The sequence below is a fragment of the Camelus ferus genome, chromosome 33 (genome assembly GCF_009834535.1).
Source record: "Camelus ferus isolate YT-003-E chromosome 33, BCGSAC_Cfer_1.0, whole genome shotgun sequence".
In the NCBI taxonomy this organism is placed as follows: Eukaryota; Metazoa; Chordata; class Mammalia; order Artiodactyla; family Camelidae; genus Camelus; species Camelus ferus.
Window position 1 is genome coordinate 12,878,814 of NC_045728.1, and position 22,233 is coordinate 12,901,046.

A 22,233-nucleotide genomic window follows, 5' to 3' on the forward strand; every position below is an offset into this window, starting at 1 on the left:
TCTTATTCAAAAAAAAAAAAACTTTGTAGTTTTACCTTTTACATTAAGTCTGTGACCCACCTGGAACTGATTTTAGGATATGTGAGGACAATGTTTTATTTAAGTTTTTACCGTATGGAAAAATCAGATGCACCTATGCCACTCATTGAGAAATTCCTCTTCGTCCCAGTGATGTACAGTGCCTGCTTCTCTCTTCAGTGCAGTGGTTTTAAAGAAACTTGTAGGGACACAGTGTGTCTCCAGCCCTGTACGCCCTTGGGAATTCCATAAGCAGGGCAAAGGGTTGGCAGTCAGGAATAAAATGAAAAACAGTAGAATATAATAACCAAGGAATCTGAATAAAAGCAGGCCACGTGTGGAGCAGTGGTGAGAATACTCCAGGAACCAAAGATTATAATTAATTCATAATCAAATTCCTTGTATCTGAACTCTAATAAAAAAATTTAAGTTTGGGGGAAATAGAAGAAAAGGAAAGAAAGAAAAACAGAGCCCACAGGATGGAATCTAAGGTCCTCGTTCTATCATTTTGTCTGACCTGATGCTGCTGTAATGTTACTTCTTGCCATGTTCTCTGTGGGCCCTGTATCACACTCAGGACAGTTTCTTTACTGTTGTCTCAACTTAGCACACTAGTTCTGGGTGATCTGCCTTTGCTCTGCTTTTCCCCAACCACCACTCTGAACGCCCCGTGCGTGTTGCCTCTCTGCTTCTGCAGATCCCAGCCACTCACCTTCAGTTCTGCTTCCTTTAGGGCCCTTCCATAGGAACAGCTCTTTTCTGCCTTTGACACTTTTGTAGGCACCAACCAATACCAATGCTTTGCCAGTTGGGAGGGTTCCAGAAATCAATGTTAAATACATGAGTGAAGGAAGTGGAAGAACCTATTTGGAGACAGTGAAAGAGACATTAAGAGTAGGAAGCCTTAGTAGAGCTGCTGAGCCAAAATAAGACGAGCAAGTCCATTCCACTGAATGGAACGAGGCTTTCCTAGGTTCAAGGGAACTGACCAAACTTAAGTTCTAAAAGCTGTTCTTTCTCTGCTTCTTTGACATTTCTGATCCAAACCAGCAAGAATTCTTCATTCTTTCTTAAACATCGCTTTAAATTTGTCATGAGAATTTTCCCTTCCAATTTGGGTCATCGTGCAGTTTTTTCAGTTGTCTGTAGGTGTAGATAACTAAAAACCAACAAAAATCTCAGTAATTCTGTCCCATGTCTTGTCTGTTACCCACGTACCCTCACACCTCCACATCCCAGCAGTATTCCCTCAGTACTTCCCTCAGCTACCAACAAAACCCAAAAAAGACTAGTTTGAATTTTAACTGCTCTAATTTTTTCCTTCCAGTCTTCTTAAAATGTGTAGCAAAATGTCCCTGAAGGTAAGCAGCTGAGAGAATGGAGGAGGGGTCCTTCCCTTCCCAGTTACTCAGTCCCTGAAGTGGTGATTAGAAGGAACTAAACTTTCCGAGTGAGTTCCAGATTTAGTACATGTCAATAATTTGAGGATTCTCTCACATCAGTCATTTGAATTTTCAGAAAACATGTTATAGCTGAATGGACTGTGAACTAGCCAGGATTTTAACTTACAAGTTGCACAGCAATCTTGAAGATGAGTGTGAAGTACTTGTGAAGAGGCACTAGTCATGAAGACAAGACAGCAGCCTGCTTTCCGTGAAACTGAACTTAGAGGAATGTGTGTGCTGAAGAGGGGGCGTGGATCAGATTCTGTTAGGTTTTGTACATTAAAGAATGAATTGAGATACCCCAGGGCCATTAATCGGAGGAAGCTGGTTTTCATGGAAGGAAAGTGTCACAGCAAGCAGGGAGAAGCAGATTTTGCTTACATGTGTAACACCTTATCGTTAGAAGAAAGAGTAATACTTGGAATGGTTGTAGGAGACCCCTTGCCAGGTTTACAAGGTTAGGGGATTTTTGCTTGCTCTGTAACAGAAGATAGGAGCTGGCAGGTGGGGGGGTTTGTTGTTGAATCCTACTGAAACCTTGCTGCCCATCACTGGGTCTGGCTGTTGGAGCCAGCTGTTTGTCTGTAACATGTTGAGGAAGCAGGTGCTTCCCGCGACGTGGCCCTCCCTAGATGTCAGGCCCTAGTCACATCGTTCATTCTTCACTCATTTCTCATATAAACACCTAATAGCAACCCAGGACTGTAGCCATCGCTGAAGATGGCTTCCTTTCATATCATTTCCCTTGTAAAGATTTCCCGTTTGGTAGATAAAATAAGCAAGCTTGTGCCATTAAGTCTGTGCCTTCCCCTCCCCGGCAGACTAAAAGGGTAGACAGGTTGCTAACTGTAGATAGAGCATTCATGGTTCAAAGTGAGAAATTTCCTATATACTTTAAGCTGCTTTAGGAGGAAGTTATAAAATCAAGTGGTTTTAATTCACTGCTTGCCCTGTCGCATTCTCCATTCAAAACACAAACAGAATACTCCATGACTCTGTCTTCTGGACTTTGCTGTCCCATCACACCAACGACAGAGTCACTCAGTCATCACGGATTCCATCAGCCGTCTGTGCAGAGGAGGGCCAGTCGTGGGAAAAGACCCGGTGAAGGTCTCTGCCAACCAATTGAAAAATATATTATGGGTCCATTTTCTAGATTCTTCCCAAAGATACCTACTCTGCTGAATCTCATTTGTTGGGATTTTTAGCACCCTATCCCCAAATCTCTTAAGAAAAACAGGTTTCAGTGCATGCAGGCTTTAACTTATAAATTAAAATTATTGAGTTTCAAAAGTTGTGGGTTAATTGGTAGGGCTTTAATTGCAGTTGCATTCATAGTCAACACTTGTTGAACAGTATGCTGGGTAATGTGGGAGAGTCAGAGATGAATAAGTTTTTCTTAAGGAACTAGAAAGGGGATATTTTACTACTAGAGAGATAGGGCGTTTTTAAAGTGCTAAAAGAATAGGATATTTGTATATGGAAATAACCAAAATAAAAGAGAAATATGAAGTAATAAATGAGTGCGAAGAAGGTAGAGCAGATTTCCTATAGGAGATCTAGGGGACTTGGCAGAAGAGGCATTTATTTTGCGTTGATGAATGAGAGTGTTTGATTTCTCGCTGGAGCAGCTACAGTGATTCTAATGATGGCCCCAACCTGAGCCCCTCCTGATCGTTCAGTTTTTTTAAACCTTAGGAGGGATGGCTAGGAGGTGGAGGCTCTAGGAGCTGGCTGGCTGCCAGTCAGTATGAAAAGGCTCCAGGAGCCCAGAGGTGACAGGACTGGCACAGTGATTTTATTGTGACTTGATTGCAGTTGAATTTAGTGACCCTTTCGTGAGTCCCTGCTATGTGTGAAAACACTGTGTGGTGACTAAGATAAATAATCCCTCCCATTTACTAACTATCGGAGGATAGAAACACATAATACAACTAAGGGTAAAATAAAGCAGAGTTGTCATTGGGTTGTAGAGGTATAAACAAAGGGCCGTGGAAGCACAGAGGAGGAAGCCACTGACGTGGTGCTTTGTGGTGGCAGTCAGTTAAGGCTTCATGCAGGAAGTAATATTTGACGGGACCTTGAAAATGGGTGATATTTCCAATGTGGAAAGGAAAGGAAAAGGCTTGGCACAGAGAGGAAATAGCCTAAGAAAGGCATGTAAACACAGGATGTGACTAGTCTAGTAATGCTGGAATGGCCAGGATGAGTTGGAAAGGTAGGGTGGCCCTGGGTTGTGAAGGACCTTAAATGACAATGCTAAGAGAACTAGACTCTTCTGTAAGTGGAAGGGAGCCACCAATGTTTCCGATTGAGGAGGCAGCACGATGTGATTGGTGGAATGTTTGCTGTGCTCCAAGAGGGTGGCTGAGAGGGAAGTGAAATAGTTGGGAAGCAGGAGCATCAGTCTGGGTTAGAGGTAATAAGAGTGTGAACTGAGATGGTAGGAATGGCAATGGAAAGAAGGAGACGAGTTCAAGACACGCTTAGGCACTGGAAGTCGGACCACCAGTTTGAAATGGAAATGACAGGAAGAGAGGAACAGAGATTCCAGTGCTCCTAGTAATGGGGCGGTAATGCCATTAACGAACATGGGAACATCACTGGACGAGCAGATTTGATTTTGGAAAACGTTGAGATGTTTCTTCTCAGGCAAGTATTGGAAGTTCACATCAGAAACTTAAGAGTGGTACTGGGGCCCGAGACGTAAGTTTGGAGACTTATCACCAAACAAGTGATAGTGAACGCTGTGGGGCCAGAAGAGCTAGCCCTGAGAAAATACAGGTCAAGGTCAGCACGTGCCTTGCTAGAAAACACCTTCTGGAGAAGGTAAGAAGGAGATAATCATATAGCAGAAGGAGACGGAGTTGTCAGTGAGAGTAAAACTAGGAAAGGGGGAGAGTTTGGCCGGGAGGCAGGTGCTCAGTGTCTTCAGGTGCTGTGACTGTGGGAACGTGGTGGGCCTGGGGCAGGAGGGAGTTCCAGCCTGTCAGTCATGCACACTGTTCATGTAAAGATTTATGCGCATAAAAGCATTTCTGAGTCTGTGAGACTATCCTTTGGCCTGCCATCCTTGGTCATTCTCTTAGTATTCCTCACCCTTCCTATCCCCCATCTACTCTATCTTCACACAGTGGGACGGGGAGAGGGGAAGGGGGGAATTTAAAGGCAAAACAATTTAAAGCTAAAATGTAAACGGTTCTTGGTTCAACTGTAACTAAGTTGCATAGCCTTTATTTTGAAAGCTACCCTGATGATAATAAAGTCACTTTGTCTGATTTTTAAAGTCACTGTGTCTCAGGTGATCAGACATGTGTTTGTCGTAGGAAGTAAAAAATAATCTGAAAATCCTGGGTCCAGTTGAGTAGACTTACACATTTTAATGATTCTGATGTGGTCTTAACATCAGTCAACGTCCAGTTTCATTTTTGTTCTTAAAGGAATAAGTACCACTCACCTCACTCAGTCCGGGTTCGTGAAGGGGACGGTGCTGGTTTTGCCGACATAAACCAATCACGTTTACTTTCAGTTAATCAGGTATCTTTTACATTCCAGTCCATCGTTTCTCTTTCACTATTATTTTAAGTGGCTGGTTACGTCATTTCTAAAGGTTCTCTTTTCGTGTTTGATAGTCAAACTCAGTGATCCACAACCTTTATTCCAGTGACTAGAAATGAGTACTCACTGGGTAAAGATACCATGAACTATGTCCATTTGCCTTTCTAGATTTTGGCTTCAGTAACCTCTTCACTCCTGGGCAGCTGCTGAAGACCTGGTGTGGCAGCCCTCCCTACGCTGCACCTGAACTCTTTGAAGGAAAGGAGTATGACGGGCCCAAAGTGGACATCTGGGTACGTAACTGCCTTCTCTTACACCCTTGATTGATGACAGCTGTCCTCAGCCTGGACAACACACAATGCTGCACGAGAATTGAGATTTTTTTTGATCACCTGTTCTTTGAATTCCCAGTGCTTTGAGACTTTCCTCCAGCATTCATCTTACGGACTGAGCCACAGATTTCAACCTCCCCCTTTGCATCTGCAAAAAAAAAAAAAAAATAATAAAATAAAATAAAATCCCCAAGGCAAGCTTGGATGGGTGCCCTTGCCAAGAGCAGAGATTCTTTCTGTTGTTGCCACTTGCCTTCTCCTTAGGATGGGTACTGAGAGAAATTCTAGATATGTTACCTAAAATTAATGTCTGGAGGCAAAGGAGAATGCTAACTATTCTACAGATGATTGACCTTGACAGTGCCCCATATTATTTCTCATAAAAAAAGAAGAAAACGTTTGTTGCATTATCTCGTGCATGACTCACCGTCGTCTTCATACACACACTATAATGTCCTCTTCTGTTTGCGCTGATGTGATTAATTGTACTGCTCTCTGTCTGGGGTGCAGAGCCTTGGAGTCGTCCTCTACGTGCTAGTGTGTGGTGCCCTGCCGTTTGACGGGAGCACGCTGCAGAACCTGCGGGCCCGGGTGTTGAGTGGGAAGTTCCGCATCCCGTTTTTTATGTCCACAGGTAAGGGAGTTGCCAGCACACAGCTATGACTGGGTTCACGGAGAGTCAGACATGCGAAGTTATCCCAGGAATTGAGTGACGGAGTATAAGTGGCCAGTTTAACAAACTTGCTTAGCTCCAGTTTGCTGAATTGACGTCTCCGGAGGCAAGGTTCTCTGGGAACAGAGAGTCTAGGCTTTGGCATCGGGTGGCCCTGCCTGAGTTTGCCCGAGTTTGGCTCTGGGCTCTGCACAGAGCTCCTAGTGTTGTGTGGCAGGTTGCTAAGTCTGTCTGAGCTTTAGTTTCCTCTTGGGTAAGTGGTGACAGTTTTGTGAGGGCTGCTACTATGAGGACTGCATTAAACCAAGTCTGTGGGGTTAATAGACCCATCACGTGGTAGCAGGGCAGTGGGTATTCCTGTTTCACCCCGGCTTCACCCCACCTCCCACCCTTTCTCAGGCTAATCTTTCCGTTTACTGGGGTCCCATTGAGATGCGGCAGTCAGATGCCAAGGATAAAGCAGGCTGGCATCTTAGTCTTGCTGCTGCTACAGTTCCTGCTTCTGTGACAGTCGTCCCCAGACTCAAATAAAGAAATACTTTTTAAATGAGTGGGCAGTAGGGTAGGTAGCTCTTGGAAGAATTTAACACTGAAAACAGACACCAGACAGCCAGAGTCTACAGTATTTCATCACCGTCCGTTTTCACGCCCATTAGAAAAGACAGTTTTGAAGACAATGCTGTAAGCCACCTGTTTAGTTTTGCTTAATCATATTTTTCAGTTTAAGGAACAGTGTACAGAATGTATGTCCACTGGGTTGGCAACACAGTATAAGCACATGGGAATTGCATTTTAGAATAAATGGGAATGGCATTTAGAATAAATTTTAGAAATTTTATTTCTAAACTTGCATTTTAGAAGAAAGATAAAATAAAGAGGTGGGTTTAGGGATGGTGGGTGGGAGGTTATAAGGTATTTCAGCGAACCCCTTCAGTTGAGAAATCGACATTTCAGCAAAGACTTAAAGAAGGTGAGGGCGGAAGCTGTGCTGTGTAGGGAAGAACTTTCCAGGCAGAGGGACAATCGAGTGCAGGCGCCCCAGGGAGGGAGCATGCTTGTGTGTTACAGGAACAGGATGGAAACCTCCAAGCTAGAAAAGAATGAGTGAGGGGACAGGAGAGATGAGGTCAGGGGAACCAGAGCGCACTCACTTCAAGGACCCAGTCAGAGACGAGACCTTGGTTTACAGTCTGAGTGAATTGCAAAGGATTGGAGGATTTCAACAGAGGAGTGACATTATCTGACTTTTCTTTTTGTTCTAACTTTTATCATGACAATTTTCTACCATACAAAAATATCGAAAGAATTTTACGGTGACTTTTGTTTAAAAATAAAATCATCTTGGCAGTGCTGTTGGGTGAAAGGTTCAAGGGCTGAAAGAGGGAGACCAGTTAGGAGGAGTTTTGCAATAATCCAGATGAGAGATGTTGGTGTGTAGTTCCCAGACTGGGGTGTGGAGGTGGGGACGGTAAGAAGCAGTCCGATTCAAGAGATAGTACCTGCTGTGTGGCAGTCACCGTTCCAAGCATTTTGCAAGCATTAACTCATTTAATTATTTTAACAACCCCGTAAGATACATGAGACCATGATCCCCATTTTATAGGTGATAAAACCGAAGCCGGGAGACGTTTAGCAGTTTTCCCAAGATAACACAGCTACTAAGTGACTAAACTGGAATTTGAACCTAGGCAGTCTGGCTCCAACAGCATTTATGTTGGATTAAATGTGAGAGAAAGAGAGTAATTAAAGGTGACTGCAGGGTTTTGGGCTTGAGCAGCTGGAAGGAGAAATTGCTGCTAACAGAGATGGGGATGGCTAGGGAAGAATCCTTACATTTTGGAGAGATGTTTCAGCTGTGTTAGTCTGAGATGCCCATTGGACGTCTAGGTTGAGATCTTGTGTGGGCAGTTGACTATAGGATTGTACCTTAGCTGGGAGTTATGGGCTAGGGATGTCCATTTGGGAACGATCAGTGTATGGATGAAATTTAAAGCTATGAGATAAGATCTCTTTTTAGGCTGTGATTATAGAGAAGACAAGAGGTCGAAGGATTAACTCTGGGACACACGATATTCAGAGATCAGGAAATATGAAGGGGGATCAGCATAGAAATGGCTGGGAAGGTAAGCCAGAGAGTCTGCTGTCCTGGAAAACAAGTGAAGAAAATGTTTCAAGGAGGAAGAAATGAACTGTGTGGAGTGCTGCTGACCGGTCAGATAAGACAACTGAGAACTTGCTGGAGGACAGAGGGCATGAAAGGTGCCCACCGAACTGAGAAGGCATCTTGAGACCGAAAAACAAGGCAGGCAGCTCCATATGACCAGTGGGTAAGCTTACTGCAGGGAAACTTACTCACAGGGTAGGATCGAGCAGACAGTGATCCAGAGGCATTCACAGCTGTACCCCACACTGCCAAGGGGACAGTTTTATAGTTAACCTAAGGGTATGAAGGTATGTGCTTGGAAACAGGAAGTGCATTCCTAAGTCAAGATTTGTGAATGGGTAACTAGTCTCATGGGCACCAGGAATATGTCAGTGAAGGTCTTTATTGTTGTTTGCAATCTGCCAGAGCATAGAGGCCACCTGGACCTAATGATCATAAACAGTGTCTGTTAACTACAGAGCCCTCGACATGGTACAGTCCGAGGTAGGGTCAGTGGAAGGACAGGAGGAACTGAACAGACCCAGGATGGCATCAGTTACGCTAACAGCCAGACAGAACTGAATGTCGGATTTGGAAATTTGGAGCTCACTGATAATCTCGAAGTACAGTTTTGGTGGAGGAGCAGGAGCAAAAACCTAATTCATGGGGAGACAACCAAAAAGGAACAGAAGGGAAATGGAGAAAGGAAATAGACACAACTTTTTCCAATTTTACTCTGAAAGGAAGCAGAGAAGAGGTCTAGTAGATTGCTCTGGCCAGAGTCACCAGTGATCTTGTCATCATCTGCTGGACATCCTTGGTCTTTATCTTAATGACTGAGCAGCAATATTTAGTGCTAAATGCTAAAAATGTACGACTCCTATCTTTCTTTTTTTTAAATAAGCTTTATTTTTAGAGCAGTTTTGGGTTCATAGCAAAATTAAGCAGAAAGTACTGAGAACTCCCATATACTCCCAACTCCCTCACACAGAGCTGCCTCCTCTGTCAGTATCCTGCACCAAAGCAGAACATTTGTTATAATCGGTCAGCCTGCATCAACACTACATTAGATTAGCATCTGAAGTCCATAGTCTGCATTAGGGCTTATTCTTGGTATTGTACAAATATATAATGACATGTGTCCACCATCATAGTATCATACAGAGCAGTTTCACTGCCGTAAGAATTCTCAGTGCCTATTCATTCCTCCCTCCCCATTAACTCTGACAGCCAGCAGTCATTTTACTGTGTCCACAGTTCTGTCTTTTCCAGAACGTCATGTAGTTGGAATCATACAGTACGCAGCCTTTTCAGATTGGCTTCTTTCACTTAGTGATGTGCATATAAGGTTCCTTTACGTCTTTTTTTTACATTAATGTCTTACATCTTTTTAATGCTGAATAATATTCCATTGTCTGGATGTACCACAGTTTATTTATCCATTCACCTGCTGATGAACATCTTGGTTGCTTCCAAGTTTTGGCAGTTATGAATAAAGCTGCTATAAACATCCATGTGTGGGTAGCTATTGTTTGTGTAGACAGAAGTTTTTAACTGATTTGAGTAAATACCAAGGAGCATGATTGCTGGATTGTATGGTAAGAGTATGTTTAGTTTCGTAAGAAACAGCCAAGCTATCTTACAAAGTGGCTGAACCATTTTGCATTTCCACCAGCAATGAGTGAGAGTACCTGTTGCTCCACATCTTTGTCAGCATTTGGTGTTGTCGGTGCTTTGGATTTTTGTTTCCAATAGGTGTGAAATTATATCGTCTTATTTTAATCTGCAGTTCCCTAATGATGTGTGATAGTGAACATTTCTTATCTGTATGTACCATCTGTATATCCTCTTTGGTGAATGTCTGAATGTTTTGCCCATTTTTTAATTGGGTTATTTGTTTTCTTATTGTTGAGTCATTCCTTGTTTTTTAAAACACATTTTTTTCATTGCCTCTCAGACACCACATTCTCCAGTTTTCCTCCTGTCTCTCTGGGTGCACCTTGTCTGCCAGATTTCTCTTTCTCTGTTCATCCTTTAAATCTTTTCTTCTTTATACCGTCTTTCTGAGCCATCTTATTTACTGCCGTGGCTTCGGTGATCGCAGTGATGTTCAGTCTCCAGGTGACACTCAATTAACTCTCTGGCCTAGACCTCTCTGGGAGGAAGGGCTGTTTATCCAACCAGTTGCTACCAGTCAGCTTCACTTGCATGTCATGAAATCATATCAATGGAAACATTTTTGAAACTGAATTTAACTCCCTCCCTGCATTTGCTCTGTTCCATGTTCCCTGTCTTAGTGAACGGCATGAACATCTGACCAAGACAGAAACAAGCCTTGATTCCTCCTCTCTTACCATTACCACAGCCACTCCTTTACCAAATCCTGTGCTTTCAATCCTCCATTCCTGTAGCCACTTCGGTAGCTGCCCTTACCTTAGTGAAATTAAACCAATTAAATGGATTCCTGGCTTCCAGCCTTATCCTTCTCTAATGCATTCTCCACACAGCTGCACGAATAATCTTTCTAAAATACATACATCAAAACAGACAAAATACCCCACCACACACACAAACACACACACATACATCTGATTATACCATTTTCCAGCTTAAAATTTTCAGTGGTTTACCGTTACCTCTAGGCCAAAGTTCACTCCTTAATATGGCTAGAGCACTGACTTCATTTTTGACCATGACCATAGTAAAAAATACATTTTATACTGTGACTTGGAAAATACACACACACACACACACACACAGTTGAACGAAAAAAAGTTGTAAGATAAAGTTTTTTAAAAAGTTTTTTTAAAAAGCAAGAAACCTGCCTTTACTATGTGCAGTGCACTCTAATGCATTTTATTCTATTACATTAAAAGTGCTCATTAGAACTTACTAAACTGACCTCATGACTGCTGTTTGGAGAACAATGGCAGGGAAATACCTCCGTGACCCGGCTCCTGCCCATCTCTTGGACCTCAGGTCCCACTGTGCCGCCAGGCACCCTGATTTCCTGCTCGTTCCCCAAGCAAGTGATGTTCTCTGGAGCAGTTCCCTCCGCCTGGGACCCTTCTTCCTCTCTCCACCGGACACCGCCCATGGCTGTATTCTAGAGTAAGAGACTAGATGGGATAGAAATACGAATCTAGATAATGTCTACCAAGTTTTCTTTTCTCATAGGACTTCCCAAACATTTTATTGTAATTATTTCTTTCATTGCGCATCTTCCACCCCAGACTGTGAGCTTAGAGAAGTAGATGAAAGGTGCTTTGTTCACCGCTGTTACAGCTCAGCATAGAACCTGGCGTGTGGTAGGATTTAGTAAATAATGAGGAAATAGCAAATAGAACCCCCCCCAAGCCCTCCAGTGGCTCTTATTTACACTTAGGAAACAATTCAGAAAGTCACTATCATTATGGCCACAGGGCACAGCTGTGCTTCCCCTGTCCCCACCCAATCTCATTTCCCTCTGCCCTTCGTCCTCTGCCTCGAGCTCCAGTCACACACATGTCCTTGCTGTTTCTCAGACTTGCCGAGCACACGCGTCCCCGTTCCCTCAGATATTCCCACGGCTTGCTTCCTCACCTCACTTGAGCTCTCTGCTTCGGTGTCCCTCAGAGGGGCCTTTCCTGACTACTCCATCATTCTCTTCCTTCTCTTCCATCATTCTGCCTTCTTTTTTTTTCATAGCACTCACTGCTACCACTACAGTATGTGTTTATTGTGTCCCCACTCCTCGTCCCCACTGCCTCTTTTTGTTTGTTTGTTTTGTTTTTGTTTGGGAGGGTTGTTTTGCTTTGCTTTGTTTTGTTTTGTTTCTTAAATTTTTTCGTGGTGGGGAGGTATTTGGTTTTCTTACTTATTTTTAGAGGAGGTACTGGGGATTGAACCGAGGACCTTGCGTATGCTAAGCATGTGCTCTACCACTAAGCTATACCCGCCCCCACCCCGCCACTGCCTCTTGACTGTAATAAGGTTTTGGTTTTGTTCACTCTCAGGGCTTAGGACAGTGCATGGGTCCTGGTAGGTAGGTGCTCAGTAAGTATTTGTTAAATGAATGAAGGAATGGGTGCATGGGTTTGTTACAGGGCTAACTACCAAATAATTCAAATAATAATATCAATGACAGTAATTTATATTTCTTTAGGGCTTTGAAGTTTGCAAAGTATTTCCTGTACTTGGTCTAATTTGAGCAATGTAATTGTACTCCGGAATTGGTATGGACACACGGGATTTATCATTTTGCCAATGAAGTTTAAGAAGTTGAAGTTTAGAGAAATTAGTTGACTTGCCTAAAGCCACACAGGTAGTAAATGAGTAAGTCGGTACTCAGATTCAGTGTTTGTTCTCCTCCACCACACTGCTGCAAAGAAAGGGCAAGATAAACAAACCACTTCCTCTGCTTTTCCAATGTCCACAGTATTTCCTGTGAGCAACTTGGATCTCTCCGCCCCTCCACCCCCGCGTCATGGCAAAAGAGTTTTACTCAAGCCTTACCAGAGCTGGCTTCAGATGCTGGTAAATAGCTAACCATGCAGTCAACCACGTTGTCTGTTAGTACTTAGAAATAAACTATGTAATGTTTTAACTACTTAGAAAGAACTAATGTTTACAGTATAAGTTCACATGAAAGACTCAGAGAAGGCCAACAGAAGTATCCTAAATGTGGCCACTTTTTAATGGCAGACAAGTAATTCCCTAAATTGGAATAAAAATTTTTGTAGGATTAAGCACAGAAAATGAGAAGCAACCCAATGTAGGAAATGAGTAGACAGTTGCTGCGTTACCCGTATGACCTCCCTGCCTGCAGGGACGCACATGTGCTTGGCGGTGCCTACCATCACAGGCCTGCCCAAGGCTCATCGGAGAGTGCTGTCAGAGGATAAGGCAAGGGCAAGATGAGTGCAGACGACTGTTTAGTCATTTCTCATCTTAGGCATCCTTCAAGTACCATAAAGTTTCAAGTGCATGTAAAGGAAACCTGGAGTCTGACCCTGAGTCCTTCTTCTGCTTACACCTCTAGTTTCTGGGCATAACTGCACGCCATTAAACCTAGAGTTAATTCTCTGAATGGAGACTGTAGCCCGCCACTTCCAGCTCGTCAGACCTGCTGGTGCTGTCCTACAGAAGCTAAGGTGGTTGAAGGAAGTCCTAAAGAACAAGATCCTTTTTTTCCTTAGGCTGTTGTCATAGACTTGAACTGAGTTCATCCATTTTTCTGCCAGAAGCATCTAGAGACTCCAGCAGAGCTGGTGTAGTATAAATCAGCACTTGGGTGGTGAGCAGGGGAAGGCCCTATTGTCTAGCTTTTTTAGCCAAGTTGAATTCCACAGTATCTACAGCTGTGTGGGAGGCCATGCTGTACAAATGGATACAGCTAGTTCAAGAATTCTAAGCATCTCTTTATTGTCAGTAATGTGTGGAATGAAGTGTCCTTGCAATTAGGGGATATTTCTAGGCCTGGTCTTGTTTGGTTGTTATAAACTTCCCTTCATGGACATTCTGAGACATACTAAAGACATACTCTTCAAGTTGAATGACAGTGGTGAAAATGTAAAAGAGGATTTACTCCAGGCTGGATCAATTTTATATCACCTAGCTTAATAATTATGTAGATGTCTTCCTCCCCTCTCCCCTGGAATGCAAGCTCCTTGATGTCAGAGCTGTTTCACACTCATGTAAGCGTCCCTAAAACGACAACATCTAGTATGGGGTCAGCATTCAGTAAATTTTTTTTAATGAAAAATTGAATCATCACCACTTACCTATAGAATCTTCCATCAGACTCTTGTGTTTTGTTTATTAAAGTGAGAGCTAACTCACTGATGACCTGAATTATTAACTGGGTTTATGAACTTTTGTTATATAGATTATGATATAAATGACCAGGCCAAGTGGCTTCTAGTTTTGGAAGAGTTTTGATCTACTGTGGAGTTGGCTTTCAACGTCTCAAGTGAGATTAGTTTGATCGAGACCAGTGTTTTGGGATTAAACGTCTCCGAGCATCCCAGAGAGCAGTTAGGCAAAAACCCCGAGCCTAAATTAAATTAAATATAGAAGGATTAAAAGTTAGAACTTGCTGTGTTTTTGAGCCACTGGCAGAAGATGAGACCTGGCCCGGCCACCTGTGTTGGAGATGCCTCCCTCCAAGTTCCGCTCCCACTGAGGGAAGCCAACAACATGGATTTTTTGAGCACCAAACTCATTCACTACCAGTATGTTTTTTAAAACTATCAGAGGCCTACTTCTTAAAGCCTCGTTTGTCTTACTCACCTGTTATACTACCTGCTAGTGAGCGTAGTAAGATCAGTCATTTATTTAGCTGGAGGAAGATTAATTTACAGGGAAAAAGCTGCACTGACGGCAAGTGCATAGTGATCTCTTGTGGACAATGTTTTTGAGTCCTTATTGATTAGACTTCATTGTGACTTAATTAATTGTGATATTGCATAAGCATTTGATCACTGGGAATGCAAGACCCAGGCTTGCATAATGCTCTGATGGAGACTTTTGTGCAGCTACTGCCAGAAAGCTTCTACTTGGATGCAAACAACTCTGCCCTGATCGGCTTACTCATCAGGAACCACACAACGTCTTGCTTGGCTAAAAGTGCTTTGTTTAGAGGGGACGGGAGAGGAGATTAAAGTAGCTCACCCATCAGTCTCCATATACTTAGGAACTCAGAGTCCTCAACACAGTTCCCTTCCCAAAACTCTTTTAAGGTTCGCTCTGCCTTTGGGGAGACAGTGTGTGTAGTGCTTTCATGTTAGTGAACACAGACTGTCAGGAAAGAGGCTAGATCTACCTGGGAGTTAAGCAAGCCTCCTCTGACCATCTTCGTGATCTTACCTAATATGATAGAAAAAGAATGGGGAAGTATGGGTACTGCCCTATTTAGGTAACCCTTTTCAAGCAAACTGTCTCCTAGTCTCAGCAGCTCTATAAAGGAAGACAGAGTAAGGGAGGAAGTTCTAAGTGGAAGAAGTCCAGGGATTTGTATAACAGCTAACATCCGCTGAACACTTTCTCTATACCAGACATTGTTGCATTAACCTATTTAATATTCAAAACAACCCTGTGAGGTAGGCTTCTCTTGTCACTTGATAGACAGTTGAGGTGAGGTATGATTAAGGGACACACCCGGAATTACACAGCTAGGAAGTGGCAGAGCTGAGATTTGAACCCTTGCACTCTGACTTCAGAAGCCACCTGCCTTTGACTATTTTAATTCTCAATGAATGCATATCTGACAAGTTATTCTAAGTATCAAGAGAGTCCTGGAAATAGGTGTCTTTGTCCATCTGCATCTGGATTCTTTCCGGAAAAAAGAATTATGTAGAATAGAAAAACAAGATTATACTGTATAGCACAGGGAAATATACACAAAATCTTATGGTAGCTCACAGAGAAAAAAATGTGACAATGAATATATATATGTTCATGTATAACTGAAAAATTGTGCTGAACGCTGGAATTTGATACATTGTAAAATGATTATAAATCAATAAAAAGTGTTTAAAGAAAAAAGAAAAAAAGAATTAATATCAAGGACTGTATATTGGACTCTGATGTAAAACTGAGCCAGAATTTTCTTTTACAGTAATGATGGATATTAGGACTTAAAAATATAGTTGGATAATGATAAGCTAGTATAAGCGACAAATTTTTATTTTAAAAATGTGAACTGGAAGTTGGACATCCTCTAGTCTAACAGGGTAGTGTGGGAGCATCTTTTCAGGGTCAGGGCTGGAGGAAAATGTAGGCAGCCCCAACCTTGAAGCCAGTGTCTCCTAATTTCTGAATCGTCATTCTGGCAACATCACAGCCACCTAGAAAAACAGTTGAAAAGAAGGAAAGTTCAAGGAATAGGTGTTATTTTTCTAATGAGTTGAGATCTATGGGTCAAACACTCGCTTCCCCCCCAGGCTATCTTAGGTTGATAAACTGTTAAAACCGAAGAGAAAGGCCTCTCGGTCTAACTTTGCTGACTCCTCATAGAAGCTTTTCTTATCAGCGCCGTCATTACTTGCTAAGTTATGCGAAGCCATCTCCCTTTAGCCTCTGTGTTCAGCCACAGAAAGTGTCTCACAGGATTTAGTTACAAGCAACTTTATTTCTGCTCTAGAACATTCTGATGATAATTTGCAGAAACCAGTGGTGTTGGGATTCGTATTTAAATCACTCTCCACGTCCTTGTCTGATCTCTTGCTGTTGGACTGTCTTTCTGAGAATTTTACTGAATACTTCGGTACTAGGATTCCCATTTTTTTTGTTCCCCAAAAGAACTGAAAGCAAATGGTTGCAAAACAAGACATTTTCCCCCCAGTGCCATTGTGTTGGAGGAGCTGATCTACTGCTTATGTCTGATGAGTCAAGTCTTATTACAGCCATAAACACTATAATAGATTAAGTTCTGTTAGTTAGTTCCAAGATTATGTATTTTCTTTCAGGGTGTAAAAAACTGTGGTATTGACTGTCACTTTAAATAAAGTCCCTTCACATTAGAAATGTTTATGTATTTCTATTGTTACAGTAAAGTATCAAAATTTAATTTCTATAGAGTAAAAGTCTTCCTATCTCTACCATTGTTCTAGCAATAACGAATATAACAAAACTTCATGGCAACAGCAACAGAAAACCCCAGTATTTTATATGATTGTAGTTAACATTTCCATGACCTCTGGATGAATCTATAGGACAGCACATTCAGTGTATGTCTCTATACACAGAAACATCTGATTTCAAGATCATTTGTCTACTTTGTTTAGATTTTAAAGTCATCACTGTATAAAATAGATTGGACCTCAGGTGACAGCTGACAATGACAGGGTTTCCTTGGGCATGTTAAAAAATATCATTTCTAATTTCATTTGTACTATTTTTCAGATTCCACATGTAAGTGATATATAATATTTATCTTTATCTGACTTTACTTGGTATGATAATTTTCAGGTCCATCCATGTTGCTGCAAATGGCACTATTTCATTCTTTTTTATGGCTGAGTAATATTCCATTCTCTTTATCACTCTCTCCCTCTCTCTCTCTCTACACACACACACACACACGCGCGCGTATATATACACGCCATGTATTTTTTATTCATTCATCTTGATGGACACTCAGGTTGCTTCCGTGTCTTGGCTCCTGTAAATAGTGCTGCTATGAACATTGAGGTGCATGTGAACTTGCTTACAAAACAGAAACAGACTCACAGACCAAACAAACTTATGGTTACCAAAGGGGAAGGGGTGGAGAGGGATAAATTGGGAGTCTAGGATTAAGAGATGAATATTACCGTATATAAGATAGGTAAACAACAAGGATGCACTGTATAGCACAGGGAACTATATTCTATATCTCATAATAAACTATAGTGGAAAGAATTAGAAAAAAAGAATGTAGATATAAAATTTTACACACATATATATATAATATAATTTCTAGGACTTAGTCCACAAGCAGAGTGTGGGTTACTAACTCTGGCCAGCCTCTTACCAAAAGAAGAGGCAAAAACACCTATGATTTCTTTTTTTTTTTTCTTTTTAAATTATATTTTTGAAATTAGAAAAAAAATTTTTTAATTTTTTGTTAATGGAGGTGCTAGGGATTGAACCCAGGACCTCATGCGTGCTAAGCATGCGCTCTACCAACGGAGCTATATATCCGTCACCCCACCTACAATTTCTTACTGCTTTTCTTTTTAGTTGTTTCTACAAGGATCATGACATTGTAAGAGAGCACACTGTTTTAGCCATGATTATGACAGGATCAGGACTTTATAACAGACTTTTTTTTCTTTTTGGGAAATGGCAGATAGCGTTAAAGAGGAGTCATAAACATTTGTATGTCCAGAACATAGGCTCTTATCAGAGCCGTGTTGCTCCATCCAGAGACTGTCATTGCGGACCATTCATCAGTCTTATTCTGTTTGACTGTTTATCAGTACTCCCCCAGACTGGTACCTGAGCTGGACAAAGTCAATGGATAGCAGGCAGTATATCACATAGTATCCTTGTTCTGAAAAGCTTAAGTCTTTAGTGCCATTTAAAAAAAGTTATAGAGTTACTCATTTGTCAGGGAAACAGACATTTTAGAGATTTAATAGCCAATTTATTGTTTTCTTTTTGGATTTTGAGATTTGAGAAAAATAGAGCCCTCTTTGAAATTTGAATTGCACTGGAGAATTAAACATTATTAAGAAGTTAGTTTAAATTATTGAAAATAAAGAGAATTGGGCTAGGGACTTTGAAAGCGCCTTTGAACAAACCTAGAATTGACTGGAAGGAGTACAGGAGAAACCAGACCATACCCTTCTTATGAGCACCTGTATGAAACATGAATTTCCTAGGTCACTGCTTCTTCCTCGCATTCCTCCCATGCCTCCTGGCACACAGATGTCCTCTGTTTCCCCAGCTCAAAGCAGTTTTATGTGGTCAGAAAGAATCTGTGACTCAGTTCCTTTCAGACCACTCCTCTGCCCGCAGAGCTGAAATGATTGCTTTGCCATGTCCCATACTTTGGCAACACATGAAAGGTTTAAAGGGACAGTTGGCATTTCCTCCATCATGGATCAGCCCAAAGGTTCAGAGGGCCAGTTCTCTGAATTTTTGCCTCCCCCTTCTCCTTGCCTGTGATGCCTGGACTGGGGCATCACCATTCAACACCCCGAGCCTGTAGACTGAGCTCGCTCCTCTGTAGTACATCTCAGCCTCACCATCGTGTCCCTGCCTTGACAGTTCATCTTAATCCAACTTGCCATTCCCTGTAACATTGCTTTCCAGCTAATTCGTAGCCTCCTTACCATAAATTTATTACCTAGCCCACTTGCTATGAACTTGGCTTGTAGGTGACTCTGTCATGGTGGGACCTTGGACACTACATGGCATTTAATCTGTGGGAAGAGGAATGAAATTGATTTGATATGTTTTTATAAAGATGTGCTCGCTCCTACCTAAAACAGCAACAATAAATTTAGATATCATTTGGGTTAAAAACTCTGGCTTTGGAGTAAGACTGACCAGAATTTGTATCCTGGCTTTGCCTCTCATTATCTGGTCAAGTTTCTTAACTTCTCTGATTTTTAATTTCTTTATTTGTAAAATAAGATATAGTAATAAGAACGACTAGTATGTGAATTAAATGCTGAAATTAATTTAAAGGGTTTAGCACTTCTGCCTAACATATAAGTACTCGATAAATGTTAGTAATTATTATTACATAATATTTTTGAACGAGTTGCTGTTAATCTTTCACTCCCTCCTTCCCTGTGTTGTTTTTTCACTCTTCTCTCTTTCTCTCACTCTCACTCTCCTAACAGGCTAAAGGTAGTATTATTAATACTTTCAGACAAATCCACAGGGTTTATGGAGAAGAATTATCTGCCAGGAGCTGTTTTGGTTTGTTGTATCATAACCTTGACGCTATGGCTATGCCCACATGCAGATGTCTCCTCACGTGGTAATCTGATTTACATATTACTCTGTACAGCCTCAGAAAAGATGAGTAAGTACCCTCTGTGTGAGTAAGACAAAGAACTCTAAAGCTGCCAGGGGGGGTCTTGGAAATCATCTGATCCAGACTTTTGCCCCCAGACAGTGCCACATCTTAATCTTCTGTAAGTTGAGAGTTGTCTGGTTTTTCTAGCTGGAGGCATGGAGAATGCCTGTTCTATTGTGGGTTCTTGGAACCAGGTTATTAAGGTTGTTAGGAGGAACAGCAGCAGTCACCTAGTCCAGTATTTCTTTCAGCTGGCATTACTGAGGGTGTGTTGCAGATCGTGTGCCATGCAGGCCCTGGGGATACACAGCTCAGTGAGACACTCTCTCTGTCGCTGAAGGACTCCCAGTCTTCCTCATACCTAATGCTGGGAGCCCTTCTAATATCTTAAATGCCAGCCTCTGATTAGACGTTTCTAGTGACTATAAGGATACTGTTTCACAGGTCAGATTGTTCCCTTTTCAGTTACATGGTTTTTAGATTTGGAGGAGACCAAAGAGTTCATCCCATCCAGTTGTTCTGGGCTTCATTTTTGATTGAAATCTTACTCAGAATAACTGATTGGTAAAATGAAGAAAATGAGCTGTGCTCTGGGTGTGGCCCTTCTCCTGCTCCTTCTCACTTCCCCAAGGCCCCTCCTGAGAGCCCTTGGACCTTGATCCAGTATTTGGATCAACTCTAATAATTAGAAAGATTCTTCCTAAATTGAATTTGTTACTTCCTAGTTGTTCCAGATTCAGGCCCGTGGAGCAGCAGAGCATAAATCCACTTTGTCTTCTTGATAAATACCTTTCAGATACTGGAAGACCGCCCAGGATACCTCTTCCTGTCTCCACCTTTTCTTCTCCAAGATAAATCAGCCTCCTTGCCTTTAACCTGTCTTCAAGGGGCATGTTTTCAAAGTTTTAGTCAGGAGATTCTTTCTTAAGTCATTATGTTTCTTCTTCTGTCTGGGAAACTAGAGACAGAACTTCGATGAACTATCTTGGGTGAATTTGAAGTTGGTTTTTTAACTCCCCTTCCTCATCCTTTATTTTCACCCCCTGTCAGGCTGAGTACTTTCAGCCTTTTAGAGAAAGCTGTTTATTATCAAGGTCAAAAAAAAAAAAAAAAGATGTCAAAGCCCCGGCCTCAGATGGAATTCCAAGTTGAGATGGCGATCTGAACTTGATTCCCGTGTGTGTTAGGACCCTGCCCACGCAGCCGCCCTGTCTCCACAGAGTCACCCGGATGCCTGTCGGCGCCGCAGGGCAGGGCCTGAGCTGGGCATCCCCTAGGTCCCATTCTGTCCCCGCATCAGGTTTCACAGGCCCACAGCGATTTTCACTGCGGGCCTGCCTGGCGCTTGCGCAGAGCAGCCTGAAGGGAAGCCGCCCCCCGGCACACACCAGAATGTTCCTGCACCGCCCCGGGTGCTTCAGTTCCACTCAGTATCAAAGGCTCTGCCCTTTGAGAGGGAACAAGTGATGGGGCCGCTTTGGGCATTAAAATAGAGTTCTTTTTGGACATCTGAGAAAGTTAATGTTTTGTACTCTTTGATCTGAGGCCCCGTTTCCTCTCCACACGTTTTAATCGATGGTCCAGGGGTTGATTCTATTATTAGGTTGGAGAGCATGTATTCCCTTTGTTTTCACCCTCTTTCCATGTTTTATGTAGAATGGTGCATTCAGATTTAGTTTGAATATAATTTCCTGAGCTATATATGACACTCAGGAAGCATGAGTTGATAATAATACCCTGAGTTTCCGCATTTTGTCATACTACCATCTGTGCCACATACGAAGAGTGTTAGACTTCTGTTCCTTTGCGTGCTGGGGATGATGTAGGGCGCACAGATAAAAGTGTCCCGTAGGTGTTGCCACTGCAACAAGGAGTTCTCCACCTGGGACCTGCAGACATCTGGGGCATCGGTGACAGGCTCTGGGGACTCCTTGAACAGACTAAGATTATATGCAGATTTGGGTGCATAAATTCTTGTTCACAATTTTCTGGAGAGTTTTCAAGGCATCTGAAACCAGACAATGGTTCAGGATGACTGACTAGAGGTTTCAAGATCCTGAAATTGAACCAGGTACATCTTCTAACCAGGGCTTGTGGCAGTGTCGATTTTTGGTTTTTTTGTTTGTTTATTTTTAAGAAAATGCCTTGAGAATTCTGTTTCAAAACAAGCCTGTAACTGAGCATCCTTCAGCCATGGTCATCTGATTCAGGACTAATGTGGCTACTACCTCTTCTGCACCAAGTGCTATATGGAAGCCAAAAGAAAACAGTAGGGTGCCATCTAGAGGTCTTAACAATGTATTTCACAGCTTTGGAGTCAGGCCCAGGCCTTCTGCCTACGTGGGGCTCTTTAGTTTTAGGAACTTTCTAAATTAAGAACATTCTTTTCCTCTCAAGTAATTGCAGACCCTAAAGGTGTGTGGCGGTGGTATTTTCATCTATACAGATGCTACATTTGTGGGTTCTAGCCTTACTACTCCCATAACTTAAATGAAAGCTTAATGTTATAAATGGCATTTATTTTATAGGGATGTAGGAACCACAGGCTTTGGGATCCGCACTGCAGTTGA

At 42.2% G+C, this 22,233-nt stretch overlaps 1 protein-coding gene across 4 annotated transcripts in view; it reads left to right on the forward strand.

Moving 5' to 3' along the window:
* Positions 1-22,233, forward strand: part of SIK3 (SIK family kinase 3) — a 212,255-nt gene that overhangs the window by 156,193 nt on the left and 33,829 nt on the right. For all 4 annotated transcript variants that reach the window (XM_032472294.1, XM_032472296.1, XM_032472297.1 and 1 more), the window contains exons 5-6: positions 5,190-5,314; positions 5,864-5,987. In XM_032472294.1, coding sequence (XP_032328185.1) covers positions 5,190-5,314; positions 5,864-5,987 — 249 coding nt within the window. The remainder of the gene's footprint in view (positions 1-5,189; positions 5,315-5,863; positions 5,988-22,233) is intronic.